Genomic DNA, 26513 nt, shown 5'->3' with positions numbered 1-26513 from the left:
GCAAATTGCTTTTTTTTTCACCTTACACACAATGTTACCATTAACTATATATAATACCTGATTATTGTATATCTTGAATTTTATTGTTTTTTTACTATGGAATATGAAAAGTGCTAATTTATTTTTATGCCTAAATTGTATGTACTGTCTTTGGAAAAATGTCCTAAAGCAAATACGTTGCCATATTTACAAGAGGTGCAATGACTGATACAAGATAACTACCCATTCCCACTCAAAAAATAAAAAATAAAATAAAAAAAATAAAAATCATATTATCTCTGCCACAAAATTAAGATTAGATAACCACTTTCTAAGCTATTCTGGGAAATATCCAGCCAACTCTGCTCCCATATTCATTATGAAATGCCCAAACACACTTGATTTTAACCCCTTGAACCTGCATGATGTCCTTAGGTTGTTCTTGCTGTTCTCTGATGATTTTATTCAAGTTATGAATGGCCTCTCATACTGAAGGGATTTACTAAGGCTATATCTAACCCCTCCAGTAGCAGGTCTATACTAAGGTGAATAAAATCATCAAGAGATAGCAAGAATGGAATTAAGACACCCTGAGTGCCATGGGTCACCAGCAAACTCAAGATTTCCCTCCACATGATTGCTACCTTTATACACTTGATTTTTAATATTTTCCTTCACACGACTATTACCTCTGTAGGAGCTTGACCCACTGCAAAGTACGATGTTGTACTGCGTAATGGCAAGGTTGATATGAGGCAGCAGGGAAAAGAACAATCAAAATAAAAAAATAAATAAGCAAATATCTGCAAAGGCCAAACAAAAGACCTAATTCTAAGTGGCACAGGAGCCATCAGAGCACCTCCTCCCGGTGATTTATTTTGCATAGTACACGCTGATACTTTTCAGTGCTATCTGCTGGTATACTGTTGCTATATCAACACAGTTTGCATAAATAACATACAAGAGGATACAGAGGTGTACTGGGGAGTATAAATCACTAAGAAAGAATTATACCTTAAGACACTCTTCTACACTATTTATCATTAAACTGTATTGTTGCTTTATCGAAACACTGCAGTAATAGCACAAAAGCTATTACGATGCGATGTGCTAAATAAACTGATACGAAAGAGGTGCTACAGAACCTCCAGTTACTTAGAATATGGCCCAAAGTTTTCAACCTTCATCTGGTAACTGAACATAAAAAACTACCCCCAAGTTACTAGAGTGGTACTATTTTTTATCCTGGAGCTGTGCCTGCATCCTTGCCATCATCTCCTGCATCTTGCGGATCTGGGCCTCCTTCTCCTCCAGCTCTATGGCCATGCGGTCCTTCTCTGGTGCTCCTGGGGCATTCCTGGTGAGAGATTCGAAATTCAGTCTAAAGCCATCCCTCACTTTTCATGGGTGTTATGAAATAGACATGCCTGCGAATAGCACGAATCCACAAATAATATAAAACCCAAAACCCATCTACAAGGGCCTCTACCACTATATCTGAGCTATATGATTGCCTTAAAACCCTTTGTAGTACCCCCAAACATCACCATTCATTAGAATATACCAGTACTTACTTAAAGTGTATATTCAGAATTTGAATAACAAATTATTTTAAATTATTCCAAAATACACCTTAAACTAGTTTACTTTGTGATGGTTTACTCCTTCACAAATAACCTACCCAGTAAAGATAAAATCACAAAAAACACGGGACAACTGTATGTGTGGTACACACCATCATCGTGACTTTTTGTGTTTGCCATTACTGAAGCACAGAAGACGAAATATATAAGCAAACAAAAGATGAACTCCAAAGCCCTTTATACTACTCACTTCTTTGGTGTTGGAACAGTTCCATTGGTGTGATTGTTGTTGGTGACATTGAGTGAGGTGGCTGAAGTCAGGGGGGAGCCACCCCCCTTGGCCAGTCTCTCAGACCTATAGTTCTCGTAGTGGACATCCTGAGTTACTTCTGTCAGATCTTGCATGTGAGTTCTGCAAAGTAGACCAAAATGTTATCATCATAATTATCCTGAGGCAGGTTCAAAGTGCAAGGAAACAATAAACACAAGAGACAGAGAACTAATCAACAGTATGCCCAATGAAGTGGGCCACACATTTATTCACTCACTATTTAAGCCCCCAGAACCCTGACTCCATTTTACTTATTAATTAACTAATCCAATGATGCATTTTTAATTATGACTGATATTACTTGGCAGTTTTGCTGCCTGGTTATATCAGTGCTACCATATGAAATTGTTGCTCTCCAACACCTAAGTGCCTACTGACCCTAATAGGCACCGCAGTTTGATGAAATCACAGTGGTTGGGATTCTCCACCTCAATGACGCCCCAGGGGTACTGCCGGCCCCGCACCTTCTTGCCACCCACGTCCAGCACCGTTGTTGAGCCCACCACTGCGAAAGGGACTGCCTCCTTCAGCTGGCGCACCTAATAAACACAAATAAAAAATTCTAATATACAAGGTGGGCTGTGAATTCTACCCACCTACATTGTGCACTGCTGGGATGGCTCAGTCTGCTAGAGTGAAAACATTTTGTTACTTCATGAAATTACTAATAAACCACTTAACTGACAGATGCAAAGATGCAGACACTATAACAATTAATAGGATTATGGGAAGAACAAAATGTGTCTCTGCAACACACCACAAGTGAGATCCATAATATATGGACCATCTGGCATATTTCTGAACAAGATTTCCAACATCAAATTGAACAAAGCTGGATTCAAGGGGTCTTTGTTTGCCCTGTTCTGTAGTCATAAATGGGTTTTAAGAAAATGCACCAAAAGAAAACTGAAAATAAATGCAATAAAGCAAAACAATGGTGCATGAAGGATAAACATGATACAGTAAACAATCAATTATCCAATTTAATTCAGCCACACCCTACGTTGAATAACGTGAAACACCAGATGTTGAATAATACCCTTCATCAGCTCAATATCTGATGTTGAGCCAGACATTGTGTTACTATCTGTCTCCACCCTCTATCCTAAAAGCTTTCCCACAAGTAAAAGATAAAAATTAAGCATAAAATACAATGAAATAACATGTGCATTCAGTACTGCCACTATGCAATACAAAGTCCTCTACCAGACAATAACCATATATATGTAAATGACCTTGGAAGGAAGGCTGGTTGTTCTGCACAACACACTGTCATGGTATGGGGAACAACTGTGTGAAGTTATATCAAAATCTGTCCATGCAGATGAAAGTTACAGAGCGGACACGAATGTGGGTATGGCTGTTAAATATGACAGCACCCAACCTTGTTTGAGCTCCAAGTGTGATGTTGACCTTGGGAGTTGATAGCTGGTTACACCATCATGGTATGGGGAACAACTGTGTGAAGTTATATCAGCTCCCCATCCACTTACTCGATGTAGTGCTGCTCTCATGTGACTTCCCTCTCCTCTCTTCCTTCCTTCTTTCCTTCCATCATCCCTTTTTTTTTTTCTGCATTCTTTCTTCTTCTTTATGCCTACATGTGACTCTACACTCCCTGTTCTGTCTTTGTTTCCTTCATTCTTTCCTCTTCCTTCTGCCTATGGATGACTCTACACTGAGTGACAGGCCACATTGTTTCCTGTACACCAGGAAACCATTTACTATGTTGGGTGGTACCCATATAACCAAATTATGGTGCCTGGTGGTTTAGTGGGTAATTAAGGTGCTTCAATCAAATTAAGCCTGTGCAGGTTTATATCCAAAGGGTGGTTGGGGTTTATTACTCATGTAATGCCACTCAGGGATGAGTGAGGCTGGTCAACCTCATCTTAAATGTCAGGACCAACTTGCCTAGCCCAACGCTCCTACACTCCTCGTGGGGCAACACAGGAATTAGATGATGATGATTAGGATGATGATATATCAAAATCTGTCCATGCATGTGGAAGTTACAGGGCAGACACAAAATTGCAGATGGATTGATGCACTGATGTACTGACATAGCTACTGACGTACTGATGAAACCGCGCAAACCCAAAGTCCCCAACTGGTTTCACCTGTAGGGGACTAATGATACTGTACATTAATACAGCGCCGGATGGCTACCACTTACGAGTTGGTTGATATGCCTCAACGCCAGATATTACATAGAACTGCCGGTTACATCCCATTTCGGTGCCGGATGTTGCATAATTTCGCCAGATATTGCACTGGGCTGGATATTGTAATGATGGATAACTGAAAGTTTACTGTACACGAAGAGCAGTATAAAAGGCAGCCACAGTGACCGACAGATGATAACTAATTACTGCAATAATGATGATTGATGATGATGACTGATGTAATGATAAGGCTGATGACAATGATGCCAAAAAACTTGGTACACTGTAGCCAACATCCACCACACATTTGTTACCTGTTCCTTGTAGTCTTCCTCCTCATCAGTGTCACAGTCAGGTAGAGGGTAGATGTGGATACCATTCTCCTCAATCTCATCCAAAACCTATGATGACACATAAGTTGTAAGAAGTATTTCATTCTACAGTTCTATATATGCTAGGTTACGGCTTCAAGTACTGTATATACATGAAACTGTCCTTAAAACTTGAATTAGCTTTATCAAAATGTCACAGCTATTAACTATGCAATAGTTTACAATATTTAACCCCTACATGCCAGGGGCCTAATATCTACCAACTATAACAGCTAGAGAAAAAAAATTAAAGATACATAAGACTCATCAACTCTTCCTCTTTCAAATGAAAGTATCCCCACATCTCCAGGTGGTCCCATCGATGAGTAAGGATAAGTTAAAGTTCAAAGGGTGGTGGGAGGACGTTTGCGGCTATACACGTCAACCAGCATTGCTCCGTGCCCAAAATCATGACGGTTATACACATCAACCGGCACGTAAGGGTTAAAAAAAAAAAATCTAAAAACAATTCATCCTCCGAGGTCATCTCAGCTCATGACTTACTCCAGACATTTGTCAAGAATGTTGTAATTGCTGTGGTCGAAGTTGACTTTTTCTGAAAACCTCCATCTTACTTTCAGGATAGGGAGGGAGTTGAGTGATGTTTATATAATCAGGCAGCAGATCTGCCATGTTATACTGATGTCAGTACATGAAGCCCTCACCTAGCACCAAAGATATGGTAATCTATAATATTAAGTCCTCAGCATCTCCCTTAACTTATAAGCTGACCTTGCGCTTAAGCTTGGTGACTTCTTGTTTGGTGAGGGTGTCAGCCTTGGCCAGTACTGGTACAATGTTCACCTTGTTGTGCAGTTGCTTCATGAACTGGATATCCAGTGGCTTCAACCTGAAAATATAATACAAAAAGTCCATGTTATATGTCACTTTCACATTCCTTTCAGCAATAATGTCCATAATAAATTACAGACAAAGCTTATATTGAAATTCCACTGCTGTCTTTAAAGATGAAGATAGTTTCTCCTAGTTTACAGAGCCAGCTGATTGGAAAAAGCTGTGATATTTTGGAATATATCGCCAATATATAGTATAATGACAACTACCTGTAACACTTTTAAATACCATTAGCTACACAAATGGCGTTCTCTTCACTATTTGGTACTGAAAATATCAAGCAATACAGAATTCACCTACATAATGATCATATTAATGCCTTGACTTCCCAGAAACTATCATAGTAGAGGAATGAGATGTGTCCTAGGTACATACATGTATGCATACATACCCATGTCCAGCAGGATTGATGAAGTAGAAGCAGCAGTGGACGCGGTTGTCAACAATGTGCCGACGGTTAAGGCCAGACTCATCCTGCAGGTAGCGCTCAAACTGGTCGTTGATATAGTGAATGATCGACTGGAAGCTGCACCAAATAAGAATACATAATGTTAATCTGTTACATAAACTTCCCATATTTTATTTGAAACAAAAATACAATGTACCTTGATTCTGATCATGCAGACATCTTTGATCACACTATCATCAGCCTATGTCACCATCTGCATATGTCATCCATTTACTGACTGAAGGATAAAGGCTCTAAAACATTTTCCAGTCGGACCAACCAGCTCTATTTTGTTCCAACCCAGCTCACCACATTTACACAATATACTATACAAAATTAAAAAAACCCACTTCCTCGCAAGATAATGTGAACTTTCAGCAATATTTAATGACTTATAATAAGAGACAAATAAAATAATACAACCTATAACCCACATGATGTCCTATTTCTTGTTGCTACCAGGCAAACTGATTCCTTTATCAAACCCCTCTTGTTTAAAAAATCTCTTCAAAGTTAAATAAAATCACCAGAAGATGGTAAGAAAAAATTAAAAACACATCCCTGGCCTTAGTGGATTAAGTCTGTCCACACTCACCAGTCAGTGTTGTCTATGGCATCACCATAGCCAGGCGTGTCTACTACGGTGAGCCGAACCTTCACACCACGCTCCTCTATTTCAACAGTTGACACATCTATCTTTACGGTTTTCTCAATGTTTTCTGTTGGCCATGGAAAATAAAGTAGATTACAGTGTGGTATTTTAAGTGATACTAGAGATTTCTGGACACCTCTTCCTCACCAATTTAGTCTGCACATTACATTTCATCATCCTCTTTCATGCTGCTAATGCAAATAATATTGATATTAAAATGATATACTGTACAGTAACTCATATAAAACAGAATGTAATCATTTATGTTCTGATACAAACTATGTGATATAAAAAATGCCAGTAATAAAAATACATACAGTGACCCCTCCTTATGCACAGGCACAGTGTTAACATGGGGTTTTGCAAACTTGAAGATCTATAACTAATTAAAAAAAAATATGTGTCCACCAATCCTCCGGCCTGATCTCAACTTGCTTACTAAAGGCCATATATGACCCAACTGCAGTACAGACATGCTTCCTTAGGGCATAACCTACTGTACAGAGGTAAAACAAACAAAAGACAGTGACACCGAAAAAATAAATAAATAAATAAAATAAAAAATAAAAGGAGCACCGATAAAGTAGTAACTCTCTGTACTGTATTTGCTTCCCTTTGTAAGACTGCAATGGAAACTTAAATCCTTCAAAGAGTAAATTTTACAGTATGATTATCCCCCCCCCCTTTTTTTTAAGGTACTACAAAAGGAAAATTATACAGATTAACAAAGAAATATAATTATAAACTTACTTATGCAAAACCAGTACAATAGCTACCCTTAACATGCATACTCATTTAATAAAGCATTTCCTACCTTTGCCACCATTCACTGATGCATTTCAAAAAAAAAAAAAAAAAAGCAACATTAATATCTTAAAAGTCTAGGCACAAAACCACAATCACTGAACATCTTATGCACTAAAAAACATGATTGTAAGTGGAAAAAAGTACATAAACATTATGCCATTTTACAATAAGCTGTATGTTTGTTTTATTCTGGTATAATAATATTGTAATAAGAAAGCACATAATACATCTGTGAAAATGCAGATACCTGGTATGACTATAGTGATAAAATAAATGCACAAATATGATTTTACTGGTTAATAAGAGCACAGATGTGATTATACTGGTGAAAAAAAAAAAAGCTCTTAAAACTTCAGTATATTGGTGAACAAAAACAAGTATTGTACATGATCCTCCTGGTGAAATAAAAAAAGCATAAACGACTAAAGTGATGAATAAATGCATGGATAACACTAGTTTTATATATATATAAAACAGGGATGTGTCATGTCTCCATGGTTGTTCAATCTGTACATGGATGGGGTAATAAAAGAGGTACAAGGTAGGGTAGTGGATGTTGGAGTGGCCCTGGTGAGAGAGGATAGTGTTTGGAAACTCCCTGTACTGTTGTTTGCAGATGATACCGTGTTGTTGAGTGAAGACGAAGGGGAGCTGCAAGGCTTGGTGGATGAGTTTGGGAGAGTGTGTAAGAAACGGAATCTAAAGGTGAATGTAGGGAAGAGTAAAGTGATGGTCTTTGAGAGAGGTGAAGTCAGTGAATGTACAGCGAGGTTGGATGGTGAGGAATTGGAAAATGTGAGTACGTTTAAGTACTTGGGTAGTGTGATGAGTAAGGATGGAGGTTTGGAGGGTGAAGTGCTTGAAAGGGTACAGCAGGGAAGAAGGTTGCTGGTTCTTTGAAAGCAGTGATAAGAAACAGGGAAGTGAGCATGGAAGTGAAAAAGTTACTACATGACAGTATTGTGATACAAACTCTAACGTACGGAAGTGAAGCTTGGACGTTGTTGGAAGGACACAAGTCAAGAGTGAGAGCAGTGGAAATGAGTTATTTAAGAGGAGCCTGTGGAGTCACATGGAGAGACAGGCTGACGAATGAGGATATAAAGGAGCGTTGTGGTGTTGATGTGGATGTGATAGGAAGCGTTATGAGGAACACACTGAGGTGGTTTGGCCATGTGGAGAGGATGGAGGATCAAAGACTGACGAAGAGAGTGTATGTGAGTGAGGTGGAGGGGGAAAGAGGGAGGGGGAGGCCGAGGATGAGATGGAGAGATGGGGTGGAGAGGTATATGAGAGAGGGGGGTGTGAGTTGGGAGCAGGGGAGTGAAATGGCGGGGGACAGGGCAACTTGGAGGCGATTTGTTTGTGGCCACCCCAAACGGGATTGAGGCATCTGGCAATAGATAGATAGATAGATATATATATATATATATATATATATATATATATATATATATATATATATATATATATATATATATATATATATATATATATATATATTATCTATCTATATTATTTATATATCATTATCATCATCATCCAGACCTCCTTTCCTACCCTAGGGCAGGGTGAGGAGTAGCAATGTCCAGACAGCCCAAATTTGCCCAATCCAACAGGCCACGCTTCCATTCACTCATCATTCAAGCCCCCAGAATCCTGGCTCTATCGGATACGCCAAAAACATTCACCACATTCTGTAGCTTCACATAAACATATCTGACAGAGTCCATCCAGATGCTGTCACTTTAAAAAGGGGTGCCAAATCCCTGATCATGCACATCTCACAATATTCATCCAGCCAGCTCAATCTCTTGTCAGTTCCCTAGCCTCACCAACTTCCAAACCTCTCTTCCTCACACACTCATCCATCATATCTCTCCACCTTCTCCTTGGCCTACCTCGCCTCCTCCCTCCTTCAAATTTGCTCAGATAAACCTTTTTCACCCCTCTACTGTTATCCATTCTCTCCACACAACCATACCATCTCAGTACACTCTCTTGGATTCTGGTGTCCACAGACTTCCTCACTCCACATCATTCATGAATCACATTATTTCATATTCTATCCACTCTCTGTATTCCACATACATTCCTCAGCAGTCCCATTTCCACTGCTCTCACTTTTGACTTTTATCCATATGTTAAAGTTGGCACTAACACTCCTTCATGTAAGCCTCGTGAAGCTGCAACACTCAAGCCTCTGTTTCTTATCAAGGCCTTCATTGCACCAGCTACTTTCCTTGCTTGTGTCACTGCTTTCCACTTCTTTTGCACATTTTCCTCTCTTTTCTATCACTGTATCCAGGTATTTGAACTCTCTCGCCAATTCCAATCTTTCTCCATTCACTGTAACATCGCACTAAGAATCACCTTCTCTCTCAGTAACCATCACTTTACTCTTTTCTACATTTACTCTCAAGGGACAAAGCTCACATACATCAGCAAAACTCTGCACTAGTCTACCAAGTTCTTGTCCGGTATTTGCAAGCAGTACTGCATCAGCAGCATACAACAAATTAAAGCACTGATACCATACGAAATGGTACTGTTATAAACATGTGAATTTGAGTACGGTAGCCTATACAATATTTGGGACAATTTGGTCCTCAGGTAGTATCTCAAAACAATGCTGTATAGTCACATACTCAGTGAGGATCTACTGTACGCTAAGAACCATTCCAACAAGGTATAATGGAGAAAAACCTTTTTGCTTTTTTCTTGCTACAACCAGACAATTTAATCAATATAGGAAAGCCCTCTTATCCTGAAGGGGTTTACTAGGGCTGTATCTAACCCCTCCAGTTGAAAAAATATATCCTAAGCCAACCACATGTATAATCATCAGGAGATTGCAAAAATATGATAAAGATGTCTACAAGTTGAATTGGTTAATTCTTAAAGCTAGCCCTTCCAGGTCAAGATATTTACATTCAGTTAAATAAAATTGTCAGAATATAGTAAGCATGAAATAAAAAAGATGTCCCCAAGTAAAATAACAGGTTAAGGAAGTGACATACCTTGAGCTGACGCCACAACTCTGTCCGGATAAAGGTCAGTGAGGAAGAGTGTGTTGATTAAGGTGGACTTGCCTAGGCCACTCTCACCTGCAAATAATTTCATTTTTTTTTTCATTCAATCATCATCTAATCCAGTGTTGCCCCACGTGAAGCATAGGGGCCCAGGGCTAGGCAAGTTGATCCTGACATTTAAGATGAGAGTGACCAGCCTCACTCATCCATGAGTAGCATTACGTGAACGATAAGCTCCAACCACCCCTTGAATATAAACCTGCAATGGCTCAATCTGATTGGAGTGCCTTAAATGCTCACTAAACCACCAGGCGCCATAATTTGGTTACATACTTACAACCCAGCTTAGTAAATAGTTTCCTGGTGCACAGGAAACCATTTGGCTTGTCACTCACTGTAGTCATCTGCAGATGGAAGGAAAAGGAAAGAAAGACGGGAAGAGAGACAGAAGGGGATGGATGAAATGAAGGAAGAGAGGAGAGGGCAGGTACCCAAGAGCTGCACTAAATCGAGTAGATGGTGAGCATACATAAAACATTCCTATATACATTTAAATTACTGTATGTACAGTACAGTACATACTCCTGTAAATAATTAATTTATACAGAAACCCTTCCCACCTACAGACAATCAAATTATATATAGACAACCGCCCATAAACAGACAAACATAAAAGATTCGAGTCAGTAAACATCATATCTAATATTTAAGACTGCACTCATTTACATAAAAATATGTTAGGCTACTTTCAAGTTTCTATACTCACCCTCAGCAGAATAAAACCATCTGGTGTAAGCTGGAATTCAGTAGTGAGTTCCCCTGATCATAAGAGTTAATGGCGACAACAGTGATACTCTCAGGCCCCTTGCACTGACTACAAAATATAGTATGCATAATCATATCTTTGTGGCCGCAAAAATACAATACACAGTGAAATGTGTATGCATATTACCATTACCTATCACCTTACAAAATACATTAACAGTACAGTAAAGCTTAGTATTGGCTGGTTACTCCAGACACTCACTTCAGAAAATCTGGGAGAATTAAAGCATCTGACAATATAAAAGTCTGATATTGGAAGGGTTTACTGTATGACACATTTGTTAAATCAAGATGGTTTCTAACCATCAGCCTGGTAGAGGATTTAATAAATCTTCACGGTTTCTCACCCTTAGGCTGTTGGGGGATTTAATAAATTATGATAGTTTCTCACCCTCAGGCTGCTAGGGGTTTCCCTTAGCTTGATATTATCATCTGGCATTAGCCATAACAAAATCCCTGAGTAAGTCATTGCAGCCAATGGATTGATGTGAAATTCCATATACAGTACTAACCATGAAGGTCTCCTTAAGATGAATAAAAGCATGTTGTACTACCCAGAACTTAATTTTTCAATACCCTATATACAGCTGAGACAACTACAACTAATGAGCACGAAACAGTTATGATTGTCATATTGCTAATCATACCAAACCAGATCACCATCAATTGTGATTAAATGCCTGTGTTTCTAGTAAGCTTCATCTTATACAATACACAATGCATTGTGCTTATAGGAATCATTGGAATTTTCACTGCAAGCCTACCCACTCCCTAATAAAACCTTTTAATGATATAAAGTAATTCTCTTTAAAAGAAAGGGGACTGGGAGTAACTAATTTGTAAACAATATGACAAAAATATTATAATTTGTCAAAAGATGCATGAAACCCAAAAGACCAACAGAAACTTTAATTATTAATTTTAAAACCTCAAGTACAGTATACAAACTACAGTTCTCATGCCTATCTATCTATCTATCTGTCTACTGCCAGATGCCTCAATCCCGTACAGGGTGGCCACAAACAAATCGCCTCCATGTCGCCCTGCCCCCCGCCATTTCACTGCCCTGCTCCCAACTCACACCCCTCTCTCTCATATACCTCTCCACTCCATCCCTCCACCTCATCCTCAGCCTCCCCCTCCCCCCTCCACCTCACTCACATACACTGTCACCCTCCATCCTCTCCACATGGCCAAACCACCTCAGTGTGTTCCTCCTAATGCTTCCTATCACATCCACATCCTCATCACAATGCTCCTTTATATCCTCATTTGTCAGCCTGTCTCTCCATGTGACTCCACAGGCTCCTCTTAAATAACTCATTTCCACTGCTCTCACTCTTGACTTGTGTCCTTCCAACAACGTCCATGCTTCACTTCCATATGTTAGAGTTGGTATCATAATACCGGTACTGTCATGTAGTAACTTTTTCACTTCCATGCTCACATGCCTGTTACCTGATACAGTATTACAAAAAATTTCCCATAATTAGGTGAGAGCACTAACCATCCGCTCACTTGATGTACTGCTGTTCTCAGGTGACTGCCCTTTCCTCTCTTACTTCCTTCTTTCCTTCCATCCTCTTTTATCTTTCTTTCCTTCATCCTTTCCTCTTCCTTATGCCTGCGGGTGACTCTACATTCCCTCTTCTGTCTTTTTTTCCTTTATATTTTCCTCTTCCTACTGCCTAAGGGTGACTCTACACTGAGTGACAAGCCAAATGGTTTCCTGTACACCAGAAAACCATTTACCTGTACAATGCTGGTTAGTAGCCATATAACCACGTTATGGCACCTGGTGGTTTGATGGGTAATTAAGGTGCTCCAATCAGATTGAGCCTGTCCTGGTGTATATCCATGGGATGGGTGGGGTTTATCACTCACTTTATGCCACTCAGGGATGAGTGAGGCTGGTCACTCTCATCTTCAGTGTCAGGACCAACTTGCCTAGCCCCGGGCTTCTACGCTCCTCATGGGGCAATGTAGGATCAGATGATGATGACAAATACTTTCACTACCAATGACAGTAAAAATGAAGAGAAGCCTTAAAACTATAGTGAATCCCTAACAACAAGTCTGTGAATTCTGTACTTCAGTCTGTAATGTGATTTGCCACCACGTGTATATTCTTATGGAGTTTCTCTTTAAAGCATACTATACCTGTAAATTTTAAGGATTTTCTCTTTATGGCATGATATCATACTTACTTATCCAAAACCATAAAACACCCACTTACCTACAACCATTAGGGTAAATTCAAAGCCTCTCTTGACAGACTTGCGATGGATTTGGTTTGGAAGATTGGCGAATCCAACATAACCTGGCATATCTGGATTGCTGAACTGGAAGAGACATGACAGTATGTTAGGATGTAAAAATGACATGGTAATTGACATAATTTTCTACTGCAAAGATACTATGGCAAATGTGTGTAATTCTGGGAAGAAAAAGTACCAAGGAAAATATAAGCAGCACTCCCCGCAACATTTTTTTTTCTTTCACACTAAAACAGAAGAATTAACAATACCAACATTAATGATGCTTGTGGTTTACATTTTCTACAGCAAATATATAGTGGAATACAGTACCAATGTACAAAAAAAAAGGCATATAGAAAGTATAACTCACTGGTATTTGTCTTTCTCTCTGATATAGCTGGATGAATTACCAATGCCTTATGAAAGATACCACTGGCCCATTCAATGTATTCTTGCAGTTTTTGACAGTCATGCCCCTTGGCTAGGAAAAAAAAAAAGAAAAGCTCAGGTAGATTTGTTAGATTTGTAGTGCAGCCCTTGTGAGTGAGCCAGGATGGTGAAGCTTACCATCCAGTGCATCAGATGTCGAATCCTGGGTTTGTATATGGCCTGTCAATACTTAAAATGTAAAAAAGGAGGAAAAGATGTTAGTGAGGCACTGACAGAGCCAGACTGCCTCACCATTAGGTTAGACATAAGTCCATCAACTTTTTTTTTTTTTATCCTCTGCAAAGATGGTGGATAGCAAGAGAAGGGAGTTGCAGCCTGCAGCCCAATGGTTTAGCATTCAAATGTGCCTGGAGTTGCAATAATAACATTAGGTTGGGTCAGTTTTGTCGGGGCAGGTTATACAAGGTAGGATGGTCAGAAACAACTGAAAAATCTTGACTGTCCAAAACTGCAATTTAACCATCAAACCTTGTTTTACAGTCAGGTCCAGTCCAAATCTCTGTCCGTGTTAGACAATTACGAGAAGCATCACTAACAAGGGTGGTGGAGACCCGAGACCTGGCGAGAGATGAGGATGTAAACATTACCCCTACCTCCTCTTGCCACACCACTACACAAACTATCTTAACCCCCTACCGTATCAGTAGACATGACGGGTAACCGGCTCGGGGATTAACAGGCACAACGTAAAAAAAGGCGAAGGTGGAGGGAAATGACTGGATGAATCACCAGGTTCGTCTCCCATTTGTTGACAAACGCACACTGTTGCCCCACACGTCAAGCGACCATCCCTATACTTAACACATTAAAAACTATTTATTAGTACAATTTTCCCGTAACATGACTAATAATATACTGTTTTAATTACCACATACTTATTGGCGCTCATGCTTTATTTTATATCAGAAGGTAATTACTGTTTCCCCGTTGCGGATTTAATTTGACCGCAGAGATCTGGCAGTAGAAGGCGGGAGAGGGTGTGGCAGGTCTTCATCTTCTCTCGGGGATTTTTCTGCTCCCTCATCTTAACCTCAAATACCAGACTCTCCTTACTCACACCCGGCAATATAGTTCCTGACACAGCGTTTGGTGAGCTTGTACATGGCACCAAACGCGTGATAAGGCAAAAGGACATGCCAGATTTGAAAGCTGCAAGTGACATCAAGCTGCAACATTTACATATAACTTTGCATAATTAATAGTTCACCATGATGGTGAGGCCAAGGGGTTGTCAATAGTATAAATAATAAACAGATGTTTTATGAACCTTAGGTAATGAGCTTTCAGTAGCAATAAATCTCACGTACTCTCCTCCTTATCCCAAATAGGCTTCTTTGCCTTTCAACTTACCTACTATTTGTGTAGGCTTTTAATAGACGTCAAATTACATTTTAAAGAAAAATCCATACATACGAGTATATCACGTTACTGGTAAATAATAAAAAGGCTTTATATACTCTAGTCCTTGGCTTGGTAGTTTTCGTAATACATCTTCGGCGATTTTACTGAAACTCCTACTTTAATTATCCTAATGCAATTAACTGAAATGCTGATTATTGCAAATGCATGGACAGTACACGTGCAACAAAAGGAAGAGGTGGGTCTTCCCTCCCCTTTATCAAATACAGTTTGTTACTGATGCAGAGTAAGTCGATATTTCGTTAATAAAATACATGAGAATATATGTAATATGAAAAAATAAAACTGCTATTGAAGTGCTATCAAGCACCCAATGTCAAAGAGAGAGAGAGAGAGAGAGAGAGAGAGCTCTGGAGACTACCGTACCCTACAGACGCACCCTCTCACCTTGCTAGGACAGTTCCAATTAACCTCTTTTGTACCTTGACGTATATTGTGCTTTATGCCTGCTTCTCCCTGACGACTTCATTCTCAAGGCACTTCTCCTCCACCCCCCCCCCTCTCTGTCTGATTCTGTACATGGACGTCTTTTGTATTATATTCTTGCTACCGCCAGACTTTTTTGAAACTTATGAATGACGTTGTTTGGTGGAAGGGTTAGAACTAATCTCCTCCAGCTCTCCCAGGCTCGTATGACACTCTCAGCTGAATAAATTCGTCTGGAGTCAGCAGGAATAGAATACTGCTGCTTAGAGGAAATAATCTAGATACGTCTTTTCCAGGGGATGATCGGGGATTAAAAAATATCCAGTTGCGTATTGGAGCAGATTGGAGATGGAAACCTTCATGTGGTGGCACTGATATAACCGGGCTGCTCCACCGACTGGTTATACTTTACAATCATCCCTCTACTCCTTGCCTATCCCCCGAAAGGAAGATGATGGACTGCAAGAGAAAGACAACTTCAGCCTGCAATTCACTTGGTTCACATTTAGAAGAACCTATGGCAACAATTACAAAACAACTATTACTACTACTACTACTACTACTACAAACGATACTACTACTACTCACTGCAAGACTGAGACAGAGATATCAGAAAAATAAAATGGTTCCAGTCTTCAATATTTTTATAAACATCTTGCAGACGTCGTGCTGTGGCCTGGTGTGTGAATTTAGAGGCTGCGTTTATTAGGTGAGCTTTGTTTAAGAGTTTATGGAGCTCGTTTGGATTAAGATGAGCTTTACGCTGGTCACTATAAATATTACGCACAAGGAGTTGATGAGAGAGAGAGAGGGGGGGGGGGTACTGATTCCTTACAGCATGTCTAGAGACTGGAGAATATTATACTGTACAGTACAAGAATAAGATCAGAAATACATGAACATACTGTGCTCTATTCACTTTAACCTGGCCTAAAATTGCCAGCTCTCCTTGAATGCTGAGCTGTAAGAAGAGATTAACGTTGGATCATGATGCTAGTCACGAAGAAACGTTAGGGAAAGGAAGTAGAGAAGATACGATGCTAGTCACAAAGAGGTGTTATAGAAAGAAACAAGCTGCAAAAGGACGAAAATCTCCATCAAATTAAAGTAGGCGAATTGTAATCACGACTATCACCACTACAAAAAAGGTGAAGGTTTTATTATATATCCTGTAATATACCTCCCTGATACAGTCGGGATTTAAGCACGTGATACCATGATCAGGGGTTCAGCACTATGACGTGAGGAGAGGTATTGGCGAGGATTAGACAAGGTAATGATTACGTTAGGTAAAGTCAGCCTACCACTAATCAGGCTATCTACTATAAATCGATCTGTTTTCCAATCTATGTCTATCGATTCATCTAAGCTGTGAGTTTGTCTCTATCAATCAGTCTATTTATCACCCGATATTCGAAAGTTTTTTGGCATATTCCCATTGCATCACTAAATATAATATCGTAAATAGGACTGTATATGATTTAATCTTTAACTTTCACCTACTCAAATTACCCCCACTACTGGCCAAAAAATAAACTAGGTGCTGGATAGGGATGCCTTCACGTGGTGGCAATGATATATCGGCGAAGTCCCTGGTATACAAATTCCCCCCATCTCCTCAAAAAGGGATGGTGTGGGCGGCCGAACCAGAGTATTTTCAGCTTGCAGTCTACTGGGATTATTTTTCAGATGAACCCGGGGCTACGAATACTACTACTAAAAATTAATTATCTGTTTTTCCCTATGCACTTCTCAGCTCTGTTCTAATCTCATGACCGTATAGAAACGCCTCTTCCTCCTCGACGATCATTTTCCACAATACACTTTGCTCTCCTCTCGTGAGTTACTGAGGCATGTCGTTACTAGAAAACATACAAATATCACAGTCGAGAATACCAATGTGTACTGTGCATAATAAATCGCTATGGAAGATGTGTTGCGAAGTCTCCCATGCTGCTTTAAAATACGTCTCTTTCTTAGTCTCACACAACGGATACCACAATCTACCCTACTGTATACCAAACGCCAACGAAAGGATTGGTGAGTCTGTTACTGTTTCCTTTCACTTGTACTCCTTTGAACTCACCAAGAAATGAGGTCAAGAGGAAGTCAAACTTTGGATTCATTAGCCAGAAAGGGATCGGTGTGTTTGTTGATGTTTACTTTCAGTTGTGCATCATTAAACTCGCCAAGATGGAGGTTAATAAAAACTCAATATTTGGATTCATTAGCTTAAAAAGATCGGTGTGTTTGGTACTGTTTACTTCCACTTGTACTCCTTTGAACTCACCGAGAACGAGGTTAAACGAGGTCAGTTTGTACTCACGGGGTTCTTCTTGACCTTGACGCATCTGCCTGGACTGAGTGGACTGTTGGGTGACCTGGGACTGGGTAAGGGACTCATGTAGGGCGACGACATATCCTCCCTCTCCCTCCTGTTGGGGAAATATAATAATAATAATAATAATAATAATAATAAGAAGAAGAAGAAGAAGAAGAAGAAGAAGAGGAGGAGGAGGAGGATGAGTAGGAGGAGGAGGATGAGTAGGAGGAGGAGGACGAAGAAGAAAACAAAGAAAAACCAAGCAACATTATTATACCGGTAGAGAGAGAGAGAGAGAGAGAGTTCAAAATGCCACCTAGTACCATGACATGCTATCTGAGCTGCACTCGCTCTTTAATATTGCACACACACACACACACAAAAAAGGAAAGAAAAAGAAAAAAACAAAAAGAAGTGAGTTCTCCCTTCTCCATATTCTATCTTATTCAGCTCTGGAGTGTGTGACGACAGGGATGCCTTCGTGTGGTGACATAGTTACAACCGCTCGGCTCCACGGCCAGGTATATAAACGTCCTTGTTTGCCACACTATCCTTCAAGAGGAGGATGGTGGACTGCAGGAGTGGGGAAACGTCAACCTGCTGTCCACTGGGTTCACATGCAGATAAGCCTGGGGTTGCAACTACTATAAACTACTATTACCACTGCTACTACTACTACTATTCTCTCTCTCTCTCTCTCTCTCTCTCTCTCTCTCTCTCTCTCTCTCTCTCTCTCTCAGCTATAGTTCTTTCACCTTAACTTGGTCCATATTTTCGTCCTTTTACGGCTCATTCCACTTGACTCCGTGGCAGAAAAAGATGATACCGAGGCTCTACAGAGGGTTGAGTGAGGGGGAGAAAGAGGAAGGAGGTGTGGAGAGGGAAAGAAGGGGGAAGTGTGGAGGGGGAGAAAGGGGGGAGGTGTGGAGGGGGAGAAAAGAAGCAGGGGGGAGGTGTGGAGGGGGAGAAAAGAAGCAGGGGAGAGAAAAAGACGGAGATAAGGAGGGAAAATGTGGAGAGTAGAGGGTTGGGTCAGGAGGTAGTACGGAGATGGGAGAGGAGAATGATGGGATTGGAAGAGTGAATAGGGGAGGGGAGGGGAGGGGAAGGAAGGGGGAGAGGGATGAAAGAGTGGGTGGGAGAAGAAAACAGAAGGGGAAAGGAAAGGAAGGATGGGGAGAGGAAGGAAAAGAGGGGTGGTGATGTTATGCTCCGGTAACTTTAGGGGCGCGGCTCCAACCTGTTTCCCTTCCCCTCCCCTCCCCTTCCCCTACACCTTCCCCTTCCCCTACCCCTTCCCCTTTCCTTTCCCCCCTCCCCTTCCCTCTCCCTCCTCCCTCCCCTTCCTTTTCCTCTCCCCTTCTCCTCCCCACCTATTCCCCTCCCATTCCCCTTTCCTTTCCCCTCCCTTTCCTACATCCTCCTCTTCCCTCTTCCTCTCCCCTCCCTTCTCCTACCTTACCCTAACCTACCCTCTCTTCCCATTCTGGCCACTCGCCTCCTTTTCCCTCTCCTCCTGCCAGCTCCCTTTTCTTAATCCCCCCCCCCTTCACTTTCACCTACCTCTTCTTTTTCCTCACACTCCATTATCTTTTTCTCTTCTCTCTCCTCCTTTCTTTCCCCCTCTCCTCTCCACTCTATTCCTCCTCCCTTTCCCTCCTCCTCCTCCTCCTCCTCCCCCTCCTCACCTTATCTCCTCTTCCCCAACCCCTTCCTCTCTCCTCTCCTCTCTCCCTTCAATTCTCTCTCCCACGCTTTCCCTTTATACCCGCCTCTTCTCCCTTTCCTTGATAATGACGACGATGATAACAGGAACAAAAACATAAACACACACACACACACACACACACACACACACACACACACACACACACACACACACACACACACTTCGGGAAAACTCACAAGAAAGTTTACATACTCATAAAGCACACATAAAAACACACCTACACAGTAAAAAAACACACAAACACACACATGCACACATATAGATACACATACATAAACACCCACACAGACCTTGAAAAAAGCACAGACACCAACATGTAGGCGCACACACACACACACACACACACACACACACACACACACACACACACACACACACACACACACACACACACACACACACACACACACACACACACACACACACACACACACACACACACACACACACACACACACACACACAAAACCAATCACAACACTCCACTGCACACTCATCCTTTTTACCCACAAAACACACACACACACACACACACACACACACACACACACACACACACACACACACACACACACACACACACACACACACACACACACACACACACACACAAAACCAATCACAACACTCCACTGCACACTCATCCTTTTTACCCACAAAACACACACACACACACACACACACACATACCAATCCACACCCACCTCTCTCTCTCTCTCTCTCTCTCTCTCTCTCTCACCCATTTATCTGTACCGGTATCCCCAGCTTATGTCTACCTGTCTCGCCATCTATGCACATGTTTTGGATGTATCTGTGTATGTATGTATGTATGGAAGTATGTATGTATGTATGTATGTATGTATGTATGTATATCTACCAGTACATCCCATTATCTATCTATCTATCTATCTATTTCCCAAACATCTATCTCCACCATACAATATATCAAAACTTTTCTATATCTTTGCATAGGAGTTTATTTGTGTATATTTACCATGCCTACAGACAACAACAAAAAAAGGTTAATTCTCTCCTCCCATAAGAACACAGGTAAGAACATGAGTAATTAACCTAGTGGAACGTGGTGATGGAATTATATGGCGACTTTTTGCGGGTAAAAAAGAGAAGCGCTTGTTGAAATGGAAGTTTGAAATTCTTTAACAAGAGATCCTGTTTTCATTCTTACTACCGTTTGAGAGAGAGAGAGAGAGAGAGAGAGAGAGAGAGAGAGAGAGAGAGAGAGAGTACCCCACATTGATTCCCTGTCTAATTTACCCACGAGCCTAAGAGTATGATGACAGACACACAGACAGACAACAAACAAACCCATCCAACTACCCCTTGCTTAGTGCATGACGAAATAAGAATGATGATGATGATGATGATGATGATGATGATGATAATAATAATAATAATAATAATAATAATAATAATAATAATAATAGTAATAATAATAATAATGATTTAGCGGTAATTATGAGTGCATCTTGCCAGAGGAATAAGTCAAAGAAAAAGTGAGATTTTTAGTATCGGTTGATTTCGCCGTCCTTTTTTTTTTTTTTATCTCCTCCTCCTCTTCCTCCTCCTCCTTCTCTTCCTCTCTCTCTCTCTCTCTCTCTCTCTCTCTCTCCCTCTCGCCATCACCTATCACAACCGCCCATTGTACATAATCAACTATAATCAGGTAAAACATCCCCGCCTCTAATTCAAACGTTCACCCGAGTACCGGTTTTTAACGTCCTACTATAATGTCCGGTAATTTCAAGTTTTAAATTCTTCCGTCTCCATTTATCTTCTTATTAGTCAGTAAATCTTCAATAATTATCAGATTGTTCTCCAATCTGATGCTCAAGTCTCTCAGGTTGCAAATTCTTCCATCTCCATTATTTTTTTTTTCTCGGAACCAGTAAATTCTGAAGAATTAAAAGACGGTTCTTCAGTTTGAATGCTTAACCGATTCTCTACGACGGAGTCTCTTTACATAAATATATTCTTGCTACTGTTTAGTGATTTTATTTGCATTAGGGGAAGCCTCACACAGCAGCAGCAGCAGCAGCAGCAGCAGCAGCAGCAGCAGCAGCAGTAGTAGTAGTAATAGTAGTAGTAGTAGTAGTAGTAGTAGTAGTAGCAGTTGCTGTTGTTGTTGTTGTTGTTGTATACCTAGGTTCATCTGGATACAGACCCACTGGACTGCAGGCTTTAGTTGCCCCTCTCCTGCAACCCACTATCCTCCTTTCGGGGAACAGGGGGATAGTTGAGGGACGCCGGCATAACCGGGTAGCTCCACCGCCTAGTGATATCGGTGTCACCACGTGAAGGCGTCCCTCTCCAGCATATCTCTAACAGTGAAAGGGGTAGGGGCACTATTCATCATCCCAAACAGTACGATAAGCCAGTAGTAGTAGTAGCAGTAGTAGTAGTAGTAGTAGTAGTAGCAGCAGCAGTAGTAGTTGTTGTTGTTGTTGTTGTTGTTGTTGCTGTTGTTACTGTTATAGTATCAAAATCTCATGAAGGCCTGACCTGATTTGCATGAAAATTGGCACAGATATTGCGTGGGGGTCTGGGAACAAGTGGCCTGAGTTTAGTGCCACTCCACAAAAAGTCAAGGTCATGGGACGAGGTCAAAGTTCAGGGTCCGAAAAAAATCCCATCTATGCTTCAACTGATTTTGGTCAAACTTGACATATGTGTTGTATGTGGAGATTGGCTGACGTGTTTCGATTTTGGTCCAGATAAAGCAAAGGTCAAGGTCAAAAGTCAAGGTTGTAGATCATCTTTAAGGAGGCCCTTTGAGACTGAAGGGATTAGCAGTCTAACAGGTTTCCAAGTCTTTCATCTGATATTCCCCCTTGGAGCGTGTATCGGTTAATCTGAAATTATACGGTGATCTCTCTCTCTCTCTCTCTCTCTCTCTCTCTCTCTCTCTCTCTCTCTCTCTCTCTCATCTAGACAGCTGTTTCTATCTGTCGGTATTTCTTTATTTCTTACCTTTTCTCTCTCCTTTCTCCTTCTTTCTTTCTTCCTTTCTTTCTCGGGATTTTTTAAATTTTCATTGTGTAAGTCAGCCCTTCACTACGAGGGCGTCTTTACCAACATATTCTCCCCCCCCTCTCTCTCTCTCTCTTTCTCTCTCTCTCTCCTCTCTCTCTCGTGCTGAAATGGTTCCTGACGCCTATCCACACAGCTCAAATTCCCGTGGCCCCATTTTATTTTGGGAAGACAAGTCATCATTAACGATATATATAAAAAAAGATATATTATACAAGTATACCCAAGAAGCAATTTTCAAAAGGGTCATATTCTTTCACCCCATTTACTGAACCCTTTGATCATTCTCTCTCTCTCTCTCTCTCTCTCTCTCTCTCTCTCTCTCTCTCTCTCTCTCTTTGACGGAATCTCATAAGACTTCAAATCCATCAACCCACAATATGCAGATCATAATAAAATTACTACGGAGAGACTTAACTTTCTCCGGGTCGGCATAACTCTACCTTACTACACTTCTAACGCCCGACCATTTTATTTAGCTGAGTGAGGATAGAAAACTGAGTGTCAACATCTACACCCCTACCCCCACATTCAAACCTTATAATCCATTTTTCGGCGGTTAGTCTTCGAAAAAAAATAACAAAAGAGCAACACTACCCTAATCTCACCATCATCAAAATACCCCATCTCCCTTTTTCTTTTATTTTTTCTCTTTTTTTTTTTTAGCTAATATATTTGAAGGAATTATAAGACAGCTCTCTTTTGGCCCAGCAGGAAGAAAAAACAAAAGAGCATCAACCGGTTTGCTTCCAATACTTGTGCCCTGAGACGCCAAGTATTCTCATTTATCTTCCAGCACCTCCTTGTTAGCAGATTAATATGAAAACTACGACTCAGTTATTATTCTGATTTTTTTCTTAATTAAAAAAAAATTACAGAAATAATATACGAGTGAATATTAGCGCACCATATCGAAATAAACAAGCTAGGTGCTGGGAGCCAGCACGGACCCGAGCCAGCCATTTTCCTGCCATTTTCACGTCAGGATGAACAAACTTATGGTTATTTCACTGTCGTAACTCTGACTTCGGCAGGATGAACAAGGCAGGGGGAGATCCCTATCTCACCTTTCCGTGTTCTTCTTGCAATAAATAAATAAATAAATAAATAAATAAATGTGTTAGTGAACCTCATTTTAGGGCCAAAATTTCTTCGATTTTGGAGATCTTGCAATACATCTTACTCGGCGACTAATTTTGTATCTTCACTCTTTAAATTCTCTTGCACGTTATTAATGCAAATTTAACTACTACTTTACTACACGGAAGCAAGTCTTCCAAATATCCTGTTCAAATGGATCTTCCACAGGTTGATCAGTATAGGTTAGGGTAGGAGTTTTGGTCTGAAGTTAGGGTTAGTAGCAATCCTAGGTGGTTAAATTCATACGAGATCTGGAGGTCGTAGCTCCCCAATGAGGTTAAGTTAGGTTTGGTCAGTGGCAATCCTAGGTGGTTAAAATCACTTGGGATCTGGGGGGTCAGGCTAGGTTAGGCTAGGTTAGGTTGGCGGCATCGTAGGTAAAGAATGTGCAGCGAACATCCAGGCAGCTTCATTAAATACCCTAAAATACGTATAATTTGTTCTTAATACGTTCTGTAGTCTGATATCAAGAGGCGGTTATCTGTGTTGCATACGGTACTGTACTAAAAATATATTTCCTTACGAACGTGAGACTGTAAGAAGACAGGTGGAGTTGCTGCGCCCATGTGGCAATGTTTTACCCTATGTATATATTAGAAAGCCATAAATAACACATAAAAGCTATTAACTATGGCGTAATACCCAAAATAAATCGATAAGAATGAGGAACAAGGAAACTTCCTATGCGAAACCAAAAAACACGACTCCTGGACGTTAACGTATAAAACAAAACGGTAACTTCTCACTATTATTTATTTACTTTATTAATGGGAATGGGGAGAAATGAAGAGTTTAAATTTTTTCCATGTCTCCTGTCCAGTATGCAAAATAAATAACTAATGAATAAATAAACAAACAAACAAATTAATAAATAAAACAAATAAATAAATTGATCTTGGGTTAAGAGCCGGGAATTATCTGCAAGTCATTTTTATTTTATCTCATTCTTATCTCAGCGACATCGGCCAAAAGGATGATGGCGAAGGCGAGTTATTTTGGCTATATTAAGCATGCGTGGACCTCCTGCCGTTGAAAGAGAGAGAGAGAGAGAGAGAGAGAGAGAGAGAGACTATCATGTTGCTGGGGAACAGGCTTGACGGGGTGGGGTGGTAGTGTGTGTGTGTGTGTGTGTGTGTGTGTGTGTGTGTGTGTGTGTGTGTGTGTGTGTGTGTGTGTGTGACCGGTACGGCGTGTGCCACAAGGATTTGGTTACATACCGGTAGTTATAACACACACCGGAAATAACACACACGCACGAGCTTATAAAACATACACACACACACACACACACACACACACACACACACACACACACACACACACACACACTACTTTTGTCTAGCTCGGATTTTTGTCCTATTCGCAGTAAGAGACAAAACTATGGCTCTACCTCCTCTCTACAGCACTTATTCGTGACTAGCATAATATTCTCGTTTGGTATATTTTTTCAGTTCAAGAATCCTAACGGGGAGATGGCAATTTTAGGCCAACTGTAATATGTTAAGTGTCCTTTAAAGCATACATACGAGGCACCGATGATGAAGTGAAAATATGGCATAAAAATAATACTGAATACCATACATGTTAAATAAATAAAAAATATATATACATTATTAAATACATATTACTTCTATTTACTGTACTGTCATGATATACACTAAATCATCAGTTGTAGTAGAAATAAAGGTCACAATATTATAGCAAACAACCGTAAAACTACAATAATGAACTCAGGTAAGTGTTAGTAATAGTGGTAGTGGGAGCAGCAACAGAAACAATTACTTTAAGACTAATAACTGAGATGGTAGGGTAGCAGTAGCAGCGGTAGTGGTGGTGGTGGAGAGGGACGCCTTCATGCGGTGACCCTGATATAGCAGGGCACATCAATGCTTAATTATACACGCGTCCCTACACTCCCTCCCATCCCCCCTTACAGTAAACTGCAGATGACTCGCGTTTCATATGACAGTAGCTACAATAGTACCACCAGGAACACTCACGTACGTTGCAAAATAAATAAATAAATAAATAAATGAAATATCACATCCACTGGGAAATAACTAACCTCTCCCATGCCAACAAATAACCCCATACCGCCGAGGATGACTGGTGAGGCGAGAGTTAAGAGGCGCGTGATTTGAATGTTTAGCCGCCATACCCACCCACACCACACCACACCACATTATACCCGCCCCACCTAGAGCACGCCTCACCACACTATACCTGTCCCATTCCACAACACACCAAATCACATCATACCCGTCCCACCCACACCACACCCCACCATACCTGTCCCATCCCACACCACACCACACCACATCATACCCGTCCCACCCACACCACACCACAGCATACCAAACCAGCCACGTCATACCCACCCACCCATGCACCACACCATACCACACCACTCACGTCATACCCGCCCCATCCCACCCACGCCATACAACACCACATCACACCAGCCCAACCAACACCACACCACTTCATACCCGCGCCACCCCACCCACACCACAACTCACCATACAATACCCGTCCCACACCACACCGAACATGACATCACATAATAACGGTCTTCTTCACCATACCATGTCATTACACTTAAATCATGTAAACATAGTGATGATGTAAACTTGCTGCCTATGCTAACATCATCACACACACACACACACACA

General features: G+C 40.8%; 1 protein-coding gene across 2 annotated transcripts in view; it reads right to left on the bottom strand.

Moving 5' to 3' along the window:
- Positions 1 to 1008: 1008 nt before the first annotated feature.
- Positions 1009 to 26513, bottom strand: part of Septin1 (Septin 1) — a 40236-nt gene continuing 14731 nt past the window's right edge. Inside the window, exons 2-11 of one of the 2 annotated variants that reach the window (XM_080281495.1) lie at positions 17928 to 18036; positions 13285 to 13390; positions 10212 to 10298; positions 6328 to 6451; positions 5676 to 5810; positions 5162 to 5279; positions 4373 to 4459; positions 2272 to 2432; positions 1813 to 1974; positions 1009 to 1336 (exon numbers count right to left, since the gene is read on the bottom strand). In XM_080281495.1, the coding sequence (XP_080137621.1) occupies positions 1213 to 1336; positions 1813 to 1974; positions 2272 to 2432; positions 4373 to 4459; positions 5162 to 5279; positions 5676 to 5810; positions 6328 to 6451; positions 10212 to 10298; positions 13285 to 13390; positions 17928 to 18020 (1197 nt within the window). In that variant the 5' untranslated portion in view covers positions 18021 to 18036 and the 3' untranslated portion in view covers positions 1009 to 1212. Of the gene's footprint in view, positions 1337 to 1812; positions 1975 to 2271; positions 2433 to 4372; positions 4460 to 5161; positions 5280 to 5675; positions 5811 to 6327; positions 6452 to 10211; positions 10299 to 13284; positions 13391 to 14392; positions 14502 to 17927; positions 18037 to 26513 lie in introns of those variants that run through there. The other variant, XM_080281496.1, reaches the window with a different exon arrangement.

This window comes from Coenobita brevimanus, chromosome 89, assembly GCF_032717465.1.
Source record: "Coenobita brevimanus isolate Jiangsu-jjx chromosome 89, ASM3271746v2, whole genome shotgun sequence".
NCBI classification, from domain to species: Eukaryota; Metazoa; Arthropoda; class Malacostraca; order Decapoda; family Coenobitidae; genus Coenobita; species Coenobita brevimanus.
The sequence above is the reverse complement of the archived record's forward strand: the minus strand, read 5'-3'. Positions and strand labels throughout refer to the sequence as shown.